General features: G+C 44.8%; 1 protein-coding gene across 7 annotated transcripts in view; it reads right to left on the bottom strand.

Moving 5' to 3' along the window:
• The window catches only part of MAP3K3 (mitogen-activated protein kinase kinase kinase 3), a 74,359-nt gene extending 64,251 nt beyond the window's left edge, over positions 1-10,108 (bottom strand). For all 7 annotated transcript variants that reach the window (XM_003315675.6, XM_016932726.4, XM_016932723.4 and 4 more), the window contains exon 1: positions 9,762-10,108. In XM_003315675.6, the coding sequence (XP_003315723.4) occupies positions 9,762-9,765 (4 nt within the window). In that variant the 5' untranslated portion in view covers positions 9,766-10,108. The remainder of the gene's footprint in view (positions 1-9,761) is intronic.
• Between the last annotated feature and the right edge of the window lie 10,702 nt (positions 10,109-20,810).

The raw sequence follows: 20,810 nt of genomic DNA, 5'->3' as shown, positions 1-20,810 counted from the left end.
CAGCCCAAAAGGTCAGACTATGGCAATTTGAATTTTAATGGATTCTTTTTTTTCTTCAAGACAAGGTCTTGCTCTGTCACTCAGGCTGGAGTGCAGTGGCGTGATCATAGCTCACTGCAGCCTCCAACTCTGGGGCTCAAGTGACCTTCCCACATCAGCCTCCTGAGTAGCTGGGAACACAGGCATGCACCACCATGCCTGGATGATTTTTTTATTTTTTGTAGAGACGGGGTCTCCCCATGTTGCCCAGGCTGGTCTCCAACTCCTGGACTCCAGTGATCCTCCTGCCTCAGCCTCCCAAAGTGCTAAGATTACATACAGGTGTGGGCCACCATGCCTGGCCTTTAATGGTTTCTTAATAGCCCTCCAATCAGATTTCCTGCAGCAATATTTACCAATTCATTGCAGGGAAGCGACACGCTCAAACAGGGCAGTTGGTCCAGTGCCAGAGAAACTTAACCAGGAAAAGTAGATGAAAAATTGAAGTGAAGAACACAGTACAATGTAATATGGTACTGAATGAAAAGATGAATCCATAGAGAGGGGATTATGGCACAGTGTCAGTCCCAGAGTTATTCTTAAAGCATCATAAGGAGGAGAGCACACTTTAAAAGGTACCAAATAAGGGCCTCAGGTAACTGCTTTGAACAGAAGTTGTTTTACAAGCCTAGCATTTGAATGCCACCACCACCAGCAACCCCCACAACTCTTTACAAGTTTATAGGCCTTCTACTTCCCATAGGGAAGTCAAAGGGTAGTTCTATTGTTTTTCCTCCCTAAGCTGACCAAGCAATGCATTGTCTCCACCTTACTGGCATTACTTTTAATCCCCTTTTCTTGAAATAGCATGGAGTACTAGAGTTCTCATACATTGAAAACAACTGGCCAAAACCCAGAACACAAACCAGTCCAATTCCATGTTGTACAAATTTTTCCCAGGTCCTTTAAGAGATCTTTGCCCATTCAAATAGCATTTGGAGATTGAAAATGAATAAATCTGTTGATCGTGAAGGGAACATGAGGGATGAGTTGTTACACTTGCTTTGGTGACAACTGAGCCATCTGGGGACTTGGGGCACACCTTAAAAGAAGCAAATACAAAAGATTCCACCCAAAGAGAGTGCCTATCTTCTGCCCTTTATCACTGTCCCTTGGAAATATTCTAATACCCTGTGGAAAGAAACAGCATGAAATGTAGGAAGTAAAACTGCTCAAGTCTCTTCTCCCACTACTGATTAACTGATTGACTGACTGATTGAAACAGGGTTTCACTCTGTTGCCCAGGCTAGAGTGCAGTGGTGCAATCACAGCTCACTGCAGCCTCCTCCACCCCCAGGCTCAAACAATCCTCCACCTCAGCCTCCAGAGTAGCTGGGACTACAGATGCACACCACCATGCCCTGCTAATTTTTGTATTTTTTATTGAGCGAGGGTTTCACCATGCTGCCCAGGCTGATTTCAAACACCTGAGCTCAAGCGATCCTCCCTCCTTAGCCTCCCAAAATGCTGGGATTACAGGCATAAGCCACCGTGCCTGGCCCCTCACCTTATTTGCCTCTTCCTAGACGAAATCTGCTCTGGTGCCCTATATGCCCTCTGACGAGGTACAGAAAAGGACAAAGTTGCCTATAAAGAGGTTTTTGCTTGTTCAGGAAAGTAAAATTAGATTTAAAACTTGCAGGAAAACCACCAGGAGCATAACTTCCCATATGATTCCACTTCAAAACATATACAAAAGTATGTATGAGAGTGACATAGCTGTAATATAGAAAGCATGCAGTAAAGGGGATAATGAATGAGGAGAAAGTGGGTATCTACAAAAAGACATCTGTCAAATTAACACATATATATCCCATCAATTATTTTATACCTTCTACAATTTCCCTATAGCTTCTTTAAAGAAGGGAACCTGGCTGAACAGGGTGGCTCATGCCTGTAATCCCAGCACTTTGGGAGGCTGAGGCAGGTGGATTGCTTGAGCCCAGGAGTTCGAGACCAGACTGGGCAACATGGCAAAACTACATTCTACAAAAAATACAAAAAATTAGCTGGGCATGGTGGTGCACGCTGTAGGCTCAGCTACTTGAGAGGCTTAGGTGGAAGGATCACTTGAGCCCAGGAGGTTGAGGCTGCAGTGAGCCATGATCATGCCACTGTACTTCAGCCTGGGCGACAGTGAGACCCTGTCCCAAAAACAAAAAGGGAACTTGGTTTTTTGTTTTGATTTTTATCCTCACAACCAAACTTTAAAAACTAGAGCATAACATCTAAGCTAGGAAGATTGGCTTATATATAATATGTATAGGTTTATATATTAAATGGCTTAGATATTATTAAATATATATAAAATTGGGCCAACTGTAATAATAAATTGGGATCAATATAAGGAGGATTATGACTAGGTTTAAGTGTTTTCTGAGGAGCATCCAACAATACTCCTAAAAGCGGAATGCACAGAGTTATCAGTAACAACATTAACCACCCTAAGTATTGAGAATTTTCAGTTCTTTCAACTCAGATATTGAACAAAGATGGATGTGAATACACATACAGGCACACACATACACACACCACTTTTCAAGTCAGATCCACAAGTATGACTGAAGAAATCATTTCTAATTCTGTATAAGATAATGCTATTATAAGAGCTGGTTTATCAGGTTGACAAATTCTGTTTCCAGGAAGCTAACCAATTCCTGGCATTACTTAATGAACAAACTTGTTTAGTAGTTCCAGAGCTGAGAACACACGAGTGGAAAAGTCTGGCACTGTCATCTGAAATCTGGGACAACTGACACAAGTGAATCAGGGTTATAGAATCTAATTTTGTGTCAAAGTAAAATACATTCCTAGAGGTAGACAGGTTCTTCAACTGATACTTCAGAGGACATGTATAAAGACAGGAAGTAAATCAAGTGGCTCTTTTAGGCATTTCTTCCTGGATTGAGGTTTTGTTTTTGTTTTTTTTCCTTCTAAAAAGCAACATCACTATGCACACTTGGCTGCCACAAGCCAGTTATCTCTGTGGTATGGACTGAGACTAACTGAATTATCAGCACTCCTTCAATGTGGCATTCTTTAAAAACAAACAAAACTTTTAAAAACAAATAACAGGCTGGGCGCAGAGGCTCACGCCTGTAATTCTAGCACTTTGGGAGGCCGAGATGGGTGGATCACTTGAGATCAGGAGTTCGAAACCAGCCTGGCCAGCATGGTGAAACCCCGTCTCTACTAAAAATACAAAAAAATTAACTGGGCGTGGTGGTGTGCACCTGTAATCCCAGCTACTTGGGAGGCTGAGGCAGGAGAATTGCCTGAACACAGGAGGTGGAGGTTGGTGTGAGCTGAGATGGCGCTACTGAACTCCAGCATGGCGACAGGGCGAGACTCCATCTCAAAAAAAAAACAACAAATAACAACTTTCTTAGACTGAAGCAGTTAGGAATATGAACTTCAGAATCAGAAAAATTTGGTAAGGAGGCCCTGAGCAAATCATTTATTCTCTCCAAACCTCAATTTCCTCATCTGTAAAATGGAGATAAAGCATCATTTCACAAAGCTGCTGTGGGAGTTAAAAGCAACAGAAAACCTACGAATTATTTCTTATGGTACCTAACACAGTAATGCTAAAAAAATGCCGGCTATTATTATCATCAATGAGAAAAGGTCAATGGAAAAAGACTGGAGGCCATTTAATCTACCCTAATACTTAATTTTATTACTGAACTTTTATAAATCATTAACAACAATTTACTGAATACTTATCTTGTATTATACATTAGAAAGTTTTAAAAGATATTTCAAGGTGTTCAAACTCTAGGGATAAAAAGATAAACAACACACAAATACAAAGTTGTATGAAAAAAAAGATAGAATTGGCAGGGCCCAGGGGCTCACGCCTGTAATCCCAGCACTTTGGGAGGCTGAGGCAGGTGGATCACCTGAGGTTAGGGGTTCGAGAACAGCCTGACCAACATGGAGAAACCCCGTCTCTACTAAAACTACAAAATTAGCTGGGCGTGGTGGCACATGCCTGTAATCCCATCTACACGGGAGGCTGAGGCAGGAGAACTGCTTCAAGCTGGGAGGCGGAGGTTGCGGTGAGCCAAGATGGTGCCATTGCACTCCAGCCTGGGCAACAAGAGCGAAACTCCGTCTCAAAAAAAAAAAAAAAAAAGACAGAATTAGACAATATATAAACCAGAGTATATAAATACAAATGTATAAAAATAAATATTTTTAAATATGAGTAGCTTATATGGTTATATAAGAGGTTATATGGATGATTTTACACAGTTGTTAACAGACTAAAGATTCTTTAAGAAAAGCAAGCTGGCTGGGCGTGGTGGCTCACACCTGTAATCTCAGCACTTTGGGAGGCCGAGGCAGGCAGATCACCTGAGGTCAGGAGTTCAAGACCAGCCTGGCCAACATGGTGAAACCTCATCTCTACTAAAAATACAAAAATTAGCTGGGCGTGGTGGTGCACACCTGTAATCCCAGCTACTGTGGAGGCTGAGGCATGGGAATAGCTTGAACCTGGGAGGCAGAGGTTGCAGTGAGCCAAGACTATGCCAACACATTCCAGCCTGGGCGACAGAGTAGAGACTCTGTCTCAGAAAAAAAAAAAAGGATTGAAGAAAATAAGAGTGACAGGCCGGGCGCATTGGCTCACACCTGTCCAACATTCCGGGAAGCCAAGGCGGGCGTATCACTTGATCCCAGGAGTTTGAGACCAGCTTGGGCAACATGGCAAAACCCCATCTCTACAAAAAATACAAAAAAATTAGTCATGGCCAGGCACGATGGCTCATGCCTGTAATCCTAGCACTTTGGGAGGCCGAGGAGGGTGGATCAGCTGCAGTCAGGAGTTCAAGACTAGCCTGGCCAACATGGTGAAACCCTGTCTGTACTAAAAATACAAAATTAGCCAGGCATGGTGGCCGGTGCCTGTAATCCCAGCTACTCGGGAGACTGAGGTAGGAGAATTGCTTGAACCCGGGAGGCGGAGGTTGCAGTGAACTGAGATCGTGCCACTGCACTCAAGCCTAGGCGACAGGGCAAAACTCCATCTCGAAAAAAAAAAAAAGTATTTGTGAACTTTACACGTGAACAAGTTGAGGTAGTGTAATAGTGTGCTTATAACTTTGAAAAGATTTCCTGAGAGTGGGAGTGGTCTGACACACTTAGAAGCTACCAGGAAGAAGCATAAGGAGAAAGAGGTTAATTTTAGAGATTAAGAGGTTAAGAATCTAGGAAAAGGAGGAGTATTCATGGAACTAGAAAAGGATCTATGAAACAAGGATTAGAGTTCAGGCTTAAAAAGTGGAAGCTCTTAGGCAGTTTTAAGTAATTCCCCAGTGACATGTAGTTTTTCTTCTCCTGGTACCCCAACCTGTGGTATGGAGGCTGCCAGGCAACATACTCCTCTCTTTAGCTCCAGCAGGAAGCCACTCTTCCAGACTGAGCTATTACTTGTATCTCAAAGCAGGGTCTTAAGGCACTTCCCATTTGTGAGTTCCCTTGGCTAACAACCCAGAAAAGTTGCCAGAAGCACCACATTCTCTAATAAACATTGTTATCCCGTATGGTGTCTGTTTACTATGCCACACACTCTCTCTCTTTTCCATAGATACAATCCCCAAAGTAATGTTTTAATCTTTGTTTTGTTTAATTTAACTAATGATGTTATTTCTTCATCTTGACAATGTTCTACCCAGCTCCACCAGATCGTCTGATCGCACTGCTCACTCAGTAGAGTCTGTGCTTCAGTGTCCCTGAGTCAGATTTTACTTTCTCTTCATGACATTTCACATACTTCCACTGCCTCCACCCTGTCCATGCCCAGGCAAACATCATTTTACAATGAGTATATGCAACAAGGCCAGACCCTCAATTCATAAGAAACTTTTATCCTTCAAGAAATGGTTGAACCTTTGCTAAATCTCAAAGTCAAATGCTGGCGTTTTTCTGTTCTAAGATATAATAGGCATTCAATATTAATTGATGGTTCAAATTCTTAAAACACATATTATAAAGTAGGCCATTTATTCCTCATAAGAATCAATATATATCACCACTACATTTTAACGTTTAGTGAAATTAACCCAAAGGACTGGAGACTATAGAATTACATGTGTCAATACCAAAACGACAGAATTGATCTCTCTCCTGTATATCTTTACACGCTTTTGCACTTAATTGTTTACATGTTTCTGCTTCACCTTACCTAACTGTAACTTCTTGAGGACAGGATAACACAGGCACAGGGCTTAATACTATGCCTGGCACATAGGAGGCATTCAACAAATGGGCAAAGAATAAATTAACAGCTTCCATAGAACCAGAAAAACCTCCTCTTATCCTCTGTGTATTCCCCTAAGTAATGCTCAGTTGGACAGATAGTTACTTTTTACAGATGCCTAAAATTCAGCTATTTTTTGTTTGTTTTTTGTTTTAGAGACAGGGTCTCTCACTCTTGTTGCCTGGGCTGGAGTGCAGTGACACGATCATGGTTCACTGCAGCCTCAACCTCCCAGGCTCAGATGATCCTTCCACCTCGGTCTCCTGGGTAGCTGGGACTATAGGGGCATGCCACTACGCCCAGCTAAGTATGTGTGTTTTTAGTAGAGACAGGGTTTCACCATGTTGCCCAGGCTGCTCTCGAACTCCTGGGCTCAAGCGATCTACCAGTCTCAGCTTCCCAAAGTGCTGGGATTATAGGTATAAGCCACCATGCCCAACCTAAAATTCAGTTTTAAAATCCAATTGTCATTTTTAAAAATATCAGAAATCTAGTAATGACATAGCCATGTTGATTTATTAAACTGTGATTCAAATTTCAATCAAAACAGCTGCTAACTATTCAGAGTCTACATAGGTGGTCAGATTCTAGCCAAACTGAATTGAGACTATTCTAACAGGGAGCTCCTAACAGCCTTGGAACCCTAGACAAGGTGTCTGTAAGTCACAATAATTCTGACTCCAAACCAGAACCAGATCATCTGTAATCCTGTACTCCATTCACTATAGTTTCCTGTAGCATTTCCAAGTTGTTACATATTTTTCAGTGATATATAAAGTTTCAGACTGCGTTTATAAAAAGACCACATAAACAATCTCAGGTATTATGAACAGCATTTGCCACTATGATTACTAAATCTGGAAATGAATTCTGGAGTGACCAAGAAAAAACAACCAGTCAATCCCAATTTTTTATAGCCACATAGTATCAATGCAAAAAAAAAATTTCCTGTTATTTACAGAGATAAATAATTTCCACTAGAAATTCATTGGGGCTAACAGACAATATAAAATCTGACCTGTTTTTATTAACCCAAGTTGTCAAACAGGCTTCAGTCTTGGGCTTAGAACAGCTCAGGAAAATATGACTCTTACTTAACCAAAGAACCTGCAGGGCAGAGACTCAAGTTTTAGTCCTTTCTTCATGAGGCTGGCGTTTAACAAGTATAACTAAAATACTAAGAAGTCTATGTTTCTCTCTTATCAATCCTTTGAGTTTATTTAGAACTACAGCAACTAAAAGCAAACTAACTAAACTGGGAATTCAAATTTTCATCACCAAAATGGAAACTAGTATTTAAGAGAGAGACTGTGTGTGAATGTATCTGTGTATACATATCCTCAATGAGCTCTATACAAAGCAAATTGAACAGCCAGGTGTCAAGAAGAATTCAATATTAGCTCTAACAGTGTATCAAGGTCATCTACTTTCCCCTCACAAAAAAGATGGAGAGAGTTGTATGGGGGAAAGTGAAGAAAGCTAGGGCAGTGGTTCTTAAACTAGCTTGCCTAATATACTGCAGCCACCAGGGAAGTTAATTCCTCTTGCATGTTCCTTTTACATGTGTCTTCATGTAAAACTGACAGGAGGACAACTGATGTGGGGACAAATGAGAAGATCCTGAGGTCCTGGCCCTTTTTTCTTTGGGGCTCTAGACCCAGCCTATATAGTTTCCTTCCTCCCCATCATTGGTCTCCATATACCCACACACTTATAAACTTTTTGAAAATGTCTTGAAATGTGAAAACAGGTTCATATCTATTTTCATGTTAGATAATGAGATGTAGTCAACACATGTGGGCACTCTAACTGGTGTAGCAGTCAACAAAGTAGGAAGTGGATGGTCTACATACCCGTAAGTATTTCACACTCTCCTTTGGGACTAACAGCTGCCCCACAGGACAAGAAAAAAGACTTGTAAGAAAGACTATCACAATACAGGCTCATAAATCAATTCGAAGATTTATTCAAAATATATAATACAAGATAAATGTTTGAATCCTGGGGTAGACAAGAATTCTGTGTCTCATATATAAAAAAATTCAATAAACATTTCTTCAATTATATATTTAAATACCAGGCCTTACTGGGTTCCTTTTATGTCCACTCTCACAGCAGACCTTCCCTCAGAAGAGCACGCACTTCTGAAGGAAAGCATGAGAAGGAAACAGTAAGCCCAGCAAATGAACAAACCCTTCTCATACTGTATGAGGGACAGCATGAACTAGAACAAGGCAATTCATTCAAAGCCAGGGTGTAGAGATGGGTCACAAAACAATATCTGGCGAATTTGACATAGCGTACAGTTAACCTCCTACAAAAAGGACTTGACCTTGCTATAGGGCAAGGCAAACATTAAGGCTCCCTCTTCACATGGGGCACTTCACAGAAGCAACGGAAGATTTTGCAAACGATCCTCTCACTGAAGTTTACCCTTTTATTATTATTTAGGGCAATACCAAATATTTTGCAAAACTTGTGACAACAGTATCACAACACCTGTCTGGACAGGAGAAGTAAAGAACGTTTAAAATGTTATTTCTTAGTCTAGTCCAGTAGTCATTTGCTAAACTACCAAAAAGGATATGGAATATAATTCAACTCAAATGCTACGTGCGGAAGACATTAAAAGCTTTCCTTAGATTACATCTTCACAGTAGAAATTGTAAATACTGACAAAAAGGAAGTGATTTCAGAGAAATTCTTTTGTGTAGCAAATGTTTCTTTCAAAAGTTACATAATTTCAGGGATACCGCAAGAAAAAAATAATGGATTAAACCCCTGCAACGGGATTTTTCAAAAAGTAGGATGTGAATGCTAACTGGCAGCATCCGACCAACTCCTGACCCCCAGCAATCTGCGTGCAGCACGCATTTGTCAACCGCGCGCTTGATCACAGTTCCAGTTTAATCGCCTCCTAGCCGAGCCCCGCACGCCCTCCCCCCTGCGCTGGGGCGCGCACAGGGCTGGAGAGCAAGCCCCGGGAACTCTCACAGGCCGGCCTGTGTGAGCAAAGGGAAGGAAATGACACAGGCAGGAAAAAAAAGCAAATCAAGGAAAAGACACAACAGCAGCTGGGCCTGCGGCAGCCTCCAGCCCGGGCCCCACACTGCGCTCTTGCTCCCCCGCCCTCGGGCTCGAGGTCCGGCTCGTTCGGACCAGGCTGCCCCGCGGAGCACGGGCCCTCGGTCCCGCCGCCGCTTCCCCGGGATGCGCCCGCCGCGCCGCCCGGAAGGAGGGCTGCCGAGCGGGCTCTGCCGGCCGGGCCGCCCCGCGGAGCCAGAACCCCCGCCCGGGCCGCGGCGCGCGAGCGGGGCGGGCGGCCGGCGGTCCGCAGCCCCGGGCCGGGCGGGCTGTCCATGCCTGTCAGGCGGTGGCCCAGGGTCCTCCTCCCTCAGCCCGGGGCGGGGCGTCGCGAAGCAGCGCGGGCACAGGCCGGGGCGGTGGCGACACTTACCCATGGTGGCGATGGCGGCGGCGGTGGCTAAGGTCCGTGAGTGTCACCTCCGCAGCCGGGGCTGCATGCCGGGGGCCCGGGCGGCGGGGACGGCAGCGGGCCTGGCTCCGCGCGGGGGGCGCGGGCTGCGCTCTGGGCCCCCGCCGCCTCCCCAGGCTCCGGCTCCGGCTCCGCCCGCGGCCGGGCGCTGTGGCATCGGCAGGGTGGCCCGCTACATCCCGGGCGCTCCTGGGCTCGGCCCAGCCCGGCCTCGGCGGCGCCGCTCGGCCCGCCCGCCCGCCAGTCCCTCAGACCCGCAGTCTCTCCGTCCGGCCACCGTTCTCCACCTCAGGAACGCTCCGAAAAACAAACCGCTGGTCGCGCAGCTCGCCCCCCTGTCTGTCACTCACGCCGGCCCCCACCAATCCCAGGCAGCCGCTGGGCCGTCGCACCGCCCCCACCCACCTCACCAGCCAATAACAAGAAGGAAGTCGTCTGCCCCCGCCGTCCCCCCCCAACTCTCTCCCAACACCCTAACTCTCAGCGGCCAGCTAATCATCAGCACCACACGATGAACCAATCCCGCCTACTCTCACAGGATGCCAATGGGCGAAGCCAAGGCGGTTTCCGAGGGCTGTCTAGCGCCTGCCAATCATCGGGACAGCGCCCGGCTCCCTGCGCTGTTAGCCAATCACGTAGAGGCCTCTAAGCCCCCGCCTCTGCGCATCCCTCTCTGGTGCTGTCTCCCTCTCTTGGGAGAGATTGGGAGGTGTTGGTTGTTCCAATCACAGCTCCGGCGTGAGGCTCCGCCCACATTCCCACCTCCCGTCAGTCACCGAAGGCTCGGCGGGCGCGCGGGCTGGCGCAGTTCCCCGCCGGCTACTTTAGGGCTGGGGTGAGGAGTAGGCGGCTGCAGGGGGCCCTCAGGCCTTCCGCCCTCCGGGTTCTCGGAGGCCCCAGCGATCTGGGTGGTTCCAGAGGGTGGCGTCCTGCTCCTCCCCGTGCCCAGCACAGGGCGTGTAACGAGTGGGGAGGGTCTGGCCTGAGCACTTCCCGGCGCGCGGCCACCTCTGCGGCCCCATCCCCCGACTGGTCCTCCGGTCCCGACGCTGCTCTTGCCCCGGGCAGGGGCGGCCGGCCCTGCCCAGCTTTCCCTGTCTCACACCTCCAGGTCCACACCCTCTGGTCTAGGTACCTCAGACACCCGAGGCTGGGGTAGTGCTGGCATGTGGGTCCCTGGAAATCTGAGTTCCGCCAGAGGTTCTTTCAGAAAATAACTTTTTTCTTATAAAAGCAACACAAGCTTTTTGTAGGAAAATTGAAAAATGCAGAAAACTATGAAAAAGAAAAGATCCCACCCCAGAGATAATCTATTTCCTACCTAGATAGGCGTTTGACAAAAATGGCTTTGTATTGTTTTGTAGTATGCTTACATTTTATTCTGTTTTCCCGTGCCACCAAAATCCTTCCAAAACAATTGTACTGATTGCATGATGTTTCAAAATTAAAGGGACCATAATTAATTTCCCCAAGCTTTTCATTGTTCAACATTTTATACACTCAGATCTTCAGATTCCAAGTCCACCACAATTAATGTGGGCTCCTTTCTCCGGCCTCTGTTCCAGTGTAATATGTCAGGCTCCAGAATAATCTTCCTCAGATGTCATTGTCCACTGTCCACTAAGAACATTTAGTGGTGGCTTTGCCTTGAGTGTCAAATCCCTTAAGAATTACCTTGGGCTCTCCCCTATTTCTTTTCTTTTTCTTTTTTATTTTTCGAGATGGAGTCTCGCACTGTCGTCCAGGCTGGAGTGCAGTGGCGCGATCTCGGCTCACTGCAACCTCCGTCTCCCGTGTTCAAGCAATTCTCCTGCTTCAGCCTCTCAAGTAGCTGGGATTAACAGGCGTGCGCCATCACGCCCGGCTAATTTTTGAATTTTTAGTAGAGACGGGGTTTCACCATGTTGTCCAGGCTGGTCTCGAACTCCAGACCTCAGGTGATCCGCCAGCCTCGGCCTCCCAAAGTGCTGGGATTACAGGCGTGAGCCACTGCAAGCAGCCTCCCTTATTTCTTTACACTCATCTCCGTATATTTAATCAGCCCCCTTGTCCTGTTTTCTTTTTCTTCCAACAAGCTTAAGCCTGCCATATTCCCACTTGATTCGGTCTCTACCCAGTTTACTGGAGTTCCTTAACTATAATAATCTCTATTCTTGAAAGCGGGGATAAAGGGGAAAGAAAATTAGTATTTATCAATATAACAGGCACGTCATTGCATTTAATTTTTCCAATAACTCTAAGGTTATTATGCTAATACTGTGGGCATTTAAATGATGAAAGTGAAGCTTAGAGAGGTTAAGCACTGTGTCCAAGTAGTGGAGCCAGGATTCATACCAAGCCTGTGTGACTCCCAAAGGCCATGTTCTTGCACTAGGCCAGTGTTTCTCAACCTTTTTTTCATTATCCACCCCTGCCAGGAAAAAATTTTTAATTTAAATTACTTAATTAAATTTAAATTCTCCCTAAGAAGAGAAATTAAATACTAAGGAATAAGATTTTGTCAGGTAGAGTAGAGCCTTTGTAAAAAAAATTTTCTGTAGAGTTGGGGGTGTCCCACCATTTTGCCCAAACTGGTCTCAAACTCCTGGGCTCAAGCAATCCTCCCACCTCAACTTCCCAAATTGCTGGAATTACAGGTGTGAGCCGCCATGCTCCTTTCTGTTTTCCCAATTGCTAAAGCACAGATGCTGCTTACAATGGGTCCATGTCCAGATAAACCATCAGATGAACAATCGTTAAGTAGAAAATGCATTTAATACACCTGACCTACTGAACATCATAGCTTAGCCAAGCCTATCTTAAGCATGCTCGAACACTTAAGTTAGCCTACAGTTGGACAAAATTATCTAACACAAAGCCTATTTTATAAGAAAGTTTTGAATAGCTCATGTAATTTACCAAATACTGTACTGAAAATGAAAAACAGAATGGTTGTACTCAAAGCACAGTTTCTACTGAATTGTGTGTTGTTTTTGAACCATCATAACGTCAAAAATCATAAGCTGAGGCCGGGCACAGTGGCTCACGCCTGTAATCCCAGCACTTTGGGAGGCTGAGGCGGGTGGATCACTTGAGGTCAGGAGTTCGAGACCAGCCTGACCAACATGGTAAAACCCTCTCTCTACTAAAAATAAAAAATTAGCTGGGCGTCGTAGCGCACACCTGTAATCCCAGCTACTTGGGAGGCTGAGGCAGGACAATTGCTTGAATCCGGGAGACAGAGGTTGCAGTGAGCCAAGATCATGCCATTGCACTCCAGCCTGGGCAACAAAAGCAAAACTCCATCTCAAAAAAACAAAACAAAACAAAAAAAAAGGTATAAGCCGAACCATAGTAAGTCAGAGACTCTCTGTACAAACCTAGGAGTGTTCCTTGATTATTCTCTCTCCCTGACACCCATATATCCAAACATGCAGCAAATCTTTTCAGCTCCCACTTCAAAATGTATCTGAATCAGGTCGGACGCAGTGGCTCACACCTGTAATCCCAGCGCTTTGGGAGGCCAGGGCAGGTGGATCACTTGAGGTCAGGAGTTCGAAACCAGCTTGGCCAATATGGTGAAACCCCATCTCTATTAAAAATATAAAAATTAGCCAGGTGTGGTGGCCTGTAATCCTAGCTACTTGGAGGCTGAGGCAGGAGAATCGCTTGAACCTAGAAGGCGGAGGTTGCAGTGAGCCAAGATTGTGCCACTGCACTCCAGCCTGAGCAATAGAGTGAAACCCTGTCTCCAAAAAAAATACAATAAAAATAAACACACACACACACACACACACACACACCTGAATCCAACCACTTCTCATCCCACCCCCCTTATCCAAGCCACCACCTACTCTCCTGAATGACTGCCCCAGACTCCTATCTGGCCTCCATTGTTTCCTCTGTGGCAGCCCAACAAATGATTCCCCAATAGCAACCAGAGTGATCCCTGTAAAATGTAATTCAGATCACGCCACCCTACCCCCTGCCCACTGTCAGCCCTCCAATGGCTTCCCTCCCATCACACTCAGAATAAAACCCCAATTCTTTGCCATGACCTGCCAGGCCCAATAGGAGCTGGCCCCTCCATCCTGTCCCTCCATCACTGTCCTCTAGCTACTCTGGCCTTCTTTCCATTCTTTGAAACTACCAAGCCAAGATGTTCTCATTTCTGCAGTTTATTCAAGTCTCTGCTCAAATGTCTGCTTTTAAGTCATTTCTTATCACCCCATCCAAAATGACCCCTCCCTTCCATCATTCTGTATTTGTATATTTTTTCCTTGTTTTTTTTTCTCAGTGGCTAAAATTATATATTTATTTGTTTGCTCTACTCCAACTACCACAAACATAAGGTATGCAGGAGCAGGAATTTTGTCCTGCTTACTGCTGTATCACCAGCACTTAGAATAGTGCCTCACACATAGAGAACCGCAGTACATCTACCTGAGTCTTTAGCTGAAAACAACCTTCTGATTTACCTTCTACCTTTCTTACAACTGCCTTCTTTGTGGCTTCATTTGCACTATCTGTGTCTCAACCAGCCATCTCAAACATTCCCATACTGCAGTTACCATATCCAGAATCTCAACTGTATCTCTAGCTCAGGGAGGTCTTTCTTCTGAACTCCACAGACATGGGTGTCCCACAGGAACCTCCAATTTTGGGTCCAAACTGAAATCATTTTCCCCCATAGTTCTATATTTTCTCTGTCCCTCTCCAGTTTCCCAAGTTAGATACCTTCGAATGATCAGATAGCTCTTTCTCTCCATTTCTTTTCCCCCACAGCCAATCTTGAACAAGTCTCCAATCTGTCCATTCCTCTCCCATCCCATTTTACCACCCTAGTTCAAACCACCAAAATCTCTTACCTGCATGACTTAAGCGTAACAGCCTCTCAACATATATTCACATCACAGATTGATCTTTCTGAAATGGACACCTGATTCTGCCATACCCTCCCTAAAAAGTTTCCCATCACCCTTAGGATAAGTCATATATGTGAATGTAGTTAAGAAGGTCCTTCAGGACCCAACCCATACCTTCTTCTTCAGCCACACGTCCTTCTATTTCCACCTTAACTATAATAGTTAACCCCATTATTCAAATTCTATGCCCCAGCCACATAGAACCACCAGCAATTCCTCAAATATGAATTTCTCTTGCTTCTATACCTCTGCGTGTGCTATGTTCTCTGCATGAAATCCTCTTCGCTTCTGCTCCCACCTCCATTCTTTTTTTTTTTTGAGACGGAGTCTCGCTCTCTCGCCCAGGCTGGAGTGCAGTGGCGCAAGCTCCGCCTGCCGGGTTCATGCCATTCTCCTGCCTCAGCCTCCCGAGTAGCTGGGACTACAGGTGCCCGCCACCACGCCTGGCTAATTTTTTGTATTTTTTTTTAGTAGAGACGGGGTTTCACCGCATTAGCCAGGATGGTCTCAATCTCCTGACCTCGTGATCTGCCGCCTCGGCCTCCCAAAGTGCTGGGATTACAGGCATGAGCCACCACGCCCGGCCCCCACCTCCATTCTTTCAGGGAAGAGCTAAGCCTATACAGCATTCTCCAGGAAGCCTTCTCAGACAGACAACTCCAAGTCCGGGTTAAGGCCCTCAGACATGCTGTCAGAGCACTGGGTACTTTCTTCATCAAAGCATGTGTCCTACTAATAATTGTCTTTAACCAAGTATGTATAAAAAGGCCAGGTGTGGTGGCTCATATGTCTGTAATCCTAACATTTTAGGAGGCTAATGAGGGAGGATTGCTTGACGCCAGGAGTTTGAGACCAGTCTGGGCAACATAGTTAGACCTCGTCTCTACAAAAAAAATTTAAAATTATCCAGGTATGGTGGCGTGTGCCTGTAGTCCTAGCTACTCAAGAAGCTGAGGTGGGAGAACTGCTTGAGCTCAGGAGGTAAGGCTACAGTGAGCTATGATCCTATCACTGTACTCCAGCCTAGATGACAGGGCCAGACCCTCAAACAAAACAAAACAAAGCAAAACAAAACAACCAAATTAAGCCTAAAGACAGAAGCTGCTTTCAAATCAGCATGACTCTCATCTTTCATAGCACATTAAAAAACAAATATTTGTCAAATGAGTAAGTGAACCTCAAATGGAGATGTTAGTAACTGAATGTAATTTCCATAATGTTCCCTTTTAGGTATATGCAGTATTTTATCTTCTTTTTTTTTTTTTTTGAGACGGAGTCTCGCTCTGTCACCCAGGCTGGAGTGCAGTGGCGTGATCTCGGCTCACTGCAAGCTCTGCCTCCCAGGTTCACACCATTCTCCTGCCTCAGCCTCCCAAGTAGCTGGGACTACAGGCGCCTGCCACCATGCTTGGCTAACTTTTTGTATTTTTAGTAGAGACGGGATTTCACCATGTTAGCAAGGATGGTCTCAATCTCCTGACCTCATGATCCGCTCACCTTGGCCGCCCAAAGTGCTGGGATTACAGGCATGAGCCACTGTACCCAGCCGAAAATTCTTTTTTGAGACAAGGTCTTGCTGTCATCCAGACTGGAGTACAGTGGCACAGTCATAGCTTACCGCAAGCTCAACCTCCCAGGTTCAAGGGATCCTCCTGTCTCAGTCTCCTCAGTAGCTGATACTACAGGCGCATGGCACCACACCTGGCTTTTTATTTTCATTTTATTTTTGAAGACAGAGTCTTACTCCATCACCCAGGCTGGAGTGAAGTGGTGTAATCGTAGCTCACTGAAGCCTTGACCTCCTGGGCTCAATCTTTCCACCCAAGCCTCTCAAGTAGCTGGGACTACAGGTGCACACCACCATGCCCTGCTAACTTTTGTATGTTTTGTAGAGACAGGGTTTTGCCATGTTGCCCAGGCTGGTCTTGAACTCTTTGGGCTCAAGCTATCTGCCCGCCTCAGCCTCTTGAAGTGCTGGGATTACAAGTGTGAGCCACCATGCCCGGCCCTAGCATCTTTTTTAAAACAGACAATCCAAATGCCCATTGATAGGAGACTGGTTAAATTATGACACGTTAATACCAAAAAAGTTATGTAGCTATTAAAAAGAATGAAGAGACTTCTCCATACTAATACTAAAAGGTAACCAGGATATATTGTGAAGTGAAAAAAAAAAAAGGTTAAAGCAAAGTATATAGCATGATCACTTTTCAGTTTTAAAAAATGCTCATTCAGGCCAGGTGTGGTGGCTTATGCCTGTAATCTCAACACTTTGGGAGGCTGAGGCAGAATTGCTTCAGGCCATGAGTTCAAAACTATGTATCAAGACCCTGATATGCCTGTCCAACATACTGAGACTCCATGTCTATTTAAAAAAAAAAAAAAAGAAGCTGGCCAGGCAAGGTGGCTCACACCTATAATCCCAGCATTTTGGGAGGTCAAGCTGGGAGGATCACTTGAGCCCAGGAGTTCAAGACTGGCCTGGGCAACATGGCAAGATCCCATATCAATTAAAAAAAAATTTTTTTTTTTTTTTGAGACAGAGTCTTGCTCTGTGGCCCAGGCTGGAGTGCAGTGGTGCAATCTCACTGCAACCTCTGCCTCCTGGGTTCAAGCAATTCTCCTGCCTCAGCCTCCCGAGTAGCTGGGATTACAGGCAAGCACCACCCAGCCCAGCTAATTTTTGTATTTTAGTAGATGTGGGGTTTCACCATGTTGCCCCTAGGGTGGTCTTGAACTCCTGAGCTCAGGCAATCCACCTGCCTCGGCCTCCCAAAGTGCTAGGATTGCAGGCATTAGCCACCATGCCTGGCCAAAAAATTTTTTTAATGAAAAAAAAAAAATGCTCATTCACACTTAGAAAAAGGCCAACATTTATTGAACACTTAACTATTGCCAGGTGCTGTTTCAAGTGCTTAACATATATTAACTTAATTCTCAAAACAGCCGCATGTAATCAGTACTATCATTACCCCCATTTTACAGGTAAAGAAGCATGTACAAAGAGGTTAAGTTCTTGTCCAAGGTTGCTAGCTGTTGGCAGAGCTAGAATTTGGTCCCTAGCAGACTGGCTCCAAAGAGTGAAAAAATATAAATCGTTAATGGTGGTTGTATCTTAGGAGGTAGAATTAAATGGGAATTTTGTTGTCGTTGTTGTTGTTGTTATTTATTTATGTAAGATTTGCCTTTTTAAAGACAATAAATGTTACCTTTTGGGCATACACAAAAAATAAAAAGAACAAAGAAGTAAAAATGCTATCCTGTTCACTGGCTGGACATAGAATAATTTCAGTTAAGAGTAGTGTGGCACCAGGCTGATGGCTCATACCTGTAATCCCAGCACTTCAGGAGGCCAAGATGGGAGGATCACTCGAACCCAGGAGTTCAAGACCAGCCCTGTCAACATAGCAATACCCCATCTCTTCAAAACTTAAAATAACCGGGCATGGTGGCATGCAAGGAGGCTGAGGCAGAAGGATTGCTTGAGCCTGAGAGGTTGAGGCTGCAGTGAGCGATGGTTGTGCCACTGCACTCCAGCTTGGCTGACAAAGTTAGACCCTGTTACACACACACAAAAAAAAAAAAAAAAAAAAAAAAAGAAAAGAAAGAAAGAAAGGAAAGGAAAAGGAAAAGAAAAAGAGTATTGTGGATCTATCATCGCATTCCCTTTTGCCAGACTTATTTTCTGTGAAGAGAATGTCTCCAGAAGTGTCTTTGGGGATTCAAATAAGTCTGGGAATTGGGGGCTCTTCGAGTTTGAAAATTTATTGACTGCTATAAGTTTCAGAGAAAAAAAAGTAACTCAACCACATGGCTGAATTTCCACAGTTGGTTGGAGGCACAGCCTTTGCTGTTCCTCTTGGATTCAGCCAGGGCCTCTAGCAGAGGGGAGGTGGCTACGCACAAGAGTGCGTCTTATAACAGTCAAGACTGTGAACAGAGCCTATCACAGATACTTCTATCCCACTAAAAGGACACTTGAAGGTAAGCCCAAGGTGGCTTCAAGACCTTGAATAATTTTATGTTGCTAAGACAATGACCAAAGATAAGGCAAAGCAAGCCAAGCCAGCACTGGACCCCATTCCTCTGACTTTAACATGCATCTGACTCCCAGACTCTCAGATGCTGTGAGACTAGCTTTTAGTTTTTTTTTAATTATGTCACCTGATAAAAGTAAAACATGGGGGCTGGGCACAGTGGCTCACACCTATAATCCCAGCACTTTGGGAGGCTGAGGCAAGAGGATCCCTAGGAGCCAGGAATTCAAAACCAGCCTAACACAGGAAGACCCCATCTCTCTCTCTCTTTTTTTTTTTTTTTTTTTTTTTTGTGAGACGGAGTCTTGCTCTGTCGCCCAGGCTGGAGTGCAGTGGTGCAATCTTGGCTCACTGCAACTTCTGCCTCCTGGGTTCAAATGATTCTCCTGCCTCAGCTTCCCAAGTAGCTGGGATTACAGGCGCCCGCCACCACACACAGCCAATTTTTATATTTTTAGTAGAGACGGGGTTTCACCACATTGGCCAGGCTGGTCTTGAACTCCTGACCTTATGATCCACACACATCGGCCTCCCAAAGTGCTGGGATTACAGGCGTGAGCCACCGCGCCCGGCCGGGAAGACACCATCTCTTAAGAAAAGAAAAGAAAGAAAGAAAAAAGGAAAACGTGATTACAGAATATAAAGCTCAGTAATAACATCACTACCCTGAGATAACCTGTTTTGATATTTTAGTACATTTCCTTCTAGTCTTTTTTTAAAAGTTCATATATATAATATGTTAAATAAATATATACATATCTATTTCAAAATTTGGACCACACTATACATGTAGTTTTGTATCTTTTTTCCCACTTAATGTTATATTCTAAACATTTTCTCTGACAAAAGATTCTTTAAAAAATAATTTTTAGTGGCAACATAATACCTTGGCATATGGATGTAACCATCTTTAACGTTTTTTTTTGAGACGGAGTCTCGCTCTTGTGCCCCAGGCTGGAGTGCAATGGTGTGATCTCGGCTCACTGCAACCTCCACTTCCCGGGTTCAAGTGATTCTCCTGCCTCAGCCTCCTGAGTAGCTGGGATTACAGGCGCCTGCCACCATGCCTGGCTAATTTTTGTATTTTTAGTAGAGACGGGGTTTCACCATGTTGGCCAGGCTAGTCTTGAATTCCTGACCTCAGGTAATCCACCCGCCTCGGCTTCCCAAAGTGCTGGGGATTACAAGCGGGAGCCACCGCACCCGGCCATGACCATCTTTATTTGAATAGCTCAGGGTCTCTTTACCAGATCTAGAGACAGCAGAACAAATTCAAGAAGGGTTCATTTCTGCCTTTCCTATTAACTGCAGGAGAGAGACTGCAGGGCACCACTAGGGGTCAGTGCAGAGCCATCATCACAGGAGCCTTTACTGTGCCTTACAGTAAGCATGTCTTGATGTAAGATAATTGGTTATACAACAATCCATATTAATAAAGATTCTATATGCTACATTAGAGATCTATTCACATGACTAGCCATGTTCCCTTTAAGAGCAGACTCCCTTAGTACAGATTTCTCAGATTATAAATAAGATTCCTCCAAATTAATTTCCAAAACAGAGCTATTTTATAAACACCAAGGTCTATCAGTGTAAGACCTGTTCTTTCCTGCTTGGTATGAGATCATTTGTGCATAAAATACTTGGCCAAAGTGTTTTATAGGTTTGTTGGGAAAATCAAATAAATAACATGTAAACATATCTTACAAATTATGAAGCCACATATAAACGTAAATTTGCTCTTTTTTAATGATAAGCAATTCAGATATTTGGGCAAGTGGCATGACCATGGATTATTTCACTGGTTTTCTTCCTCATAGCCCTTGCTCTCCAGCTATTGACATCAGTGTGGAGTCAGTAATTCTTTTCTTAGAAGCTGAAGTTATCATTTACAGTAAATTTGGTTTTAGTTCTTTGTCATCCTTATTTACCTGAAGCTCCTTCAGGAAAATTACTCTGAGCTCAGAATTAGCTTAGATAACTTATAAATAGGTGTATAACAGGGATCAGAAAGCCACTCTAGGCCTGACATGCTTGACAGGCTCCGACGCAGGAGGTGGGAGTTCCTG

The sequence above is a fragment of the Pan troglodytes genome, chromosome 19, assembly GCF_028858775.2.
Source record: "Pan troglodytes isolate AG18354 chromosome 19, NHGRI_mPanTro3-v2.0_pri, whole genome shotgun sequence".
In the NCBI taxonomy this organism is placed as follows: Eukaryota; Metazoa; Chordata; class Mammalia; order Primates; family Hominidae; genus Pan; species Pan troglodytes.
This window is presented reverse-complemented; position numbering and strand designations above follow the sequence as displayed.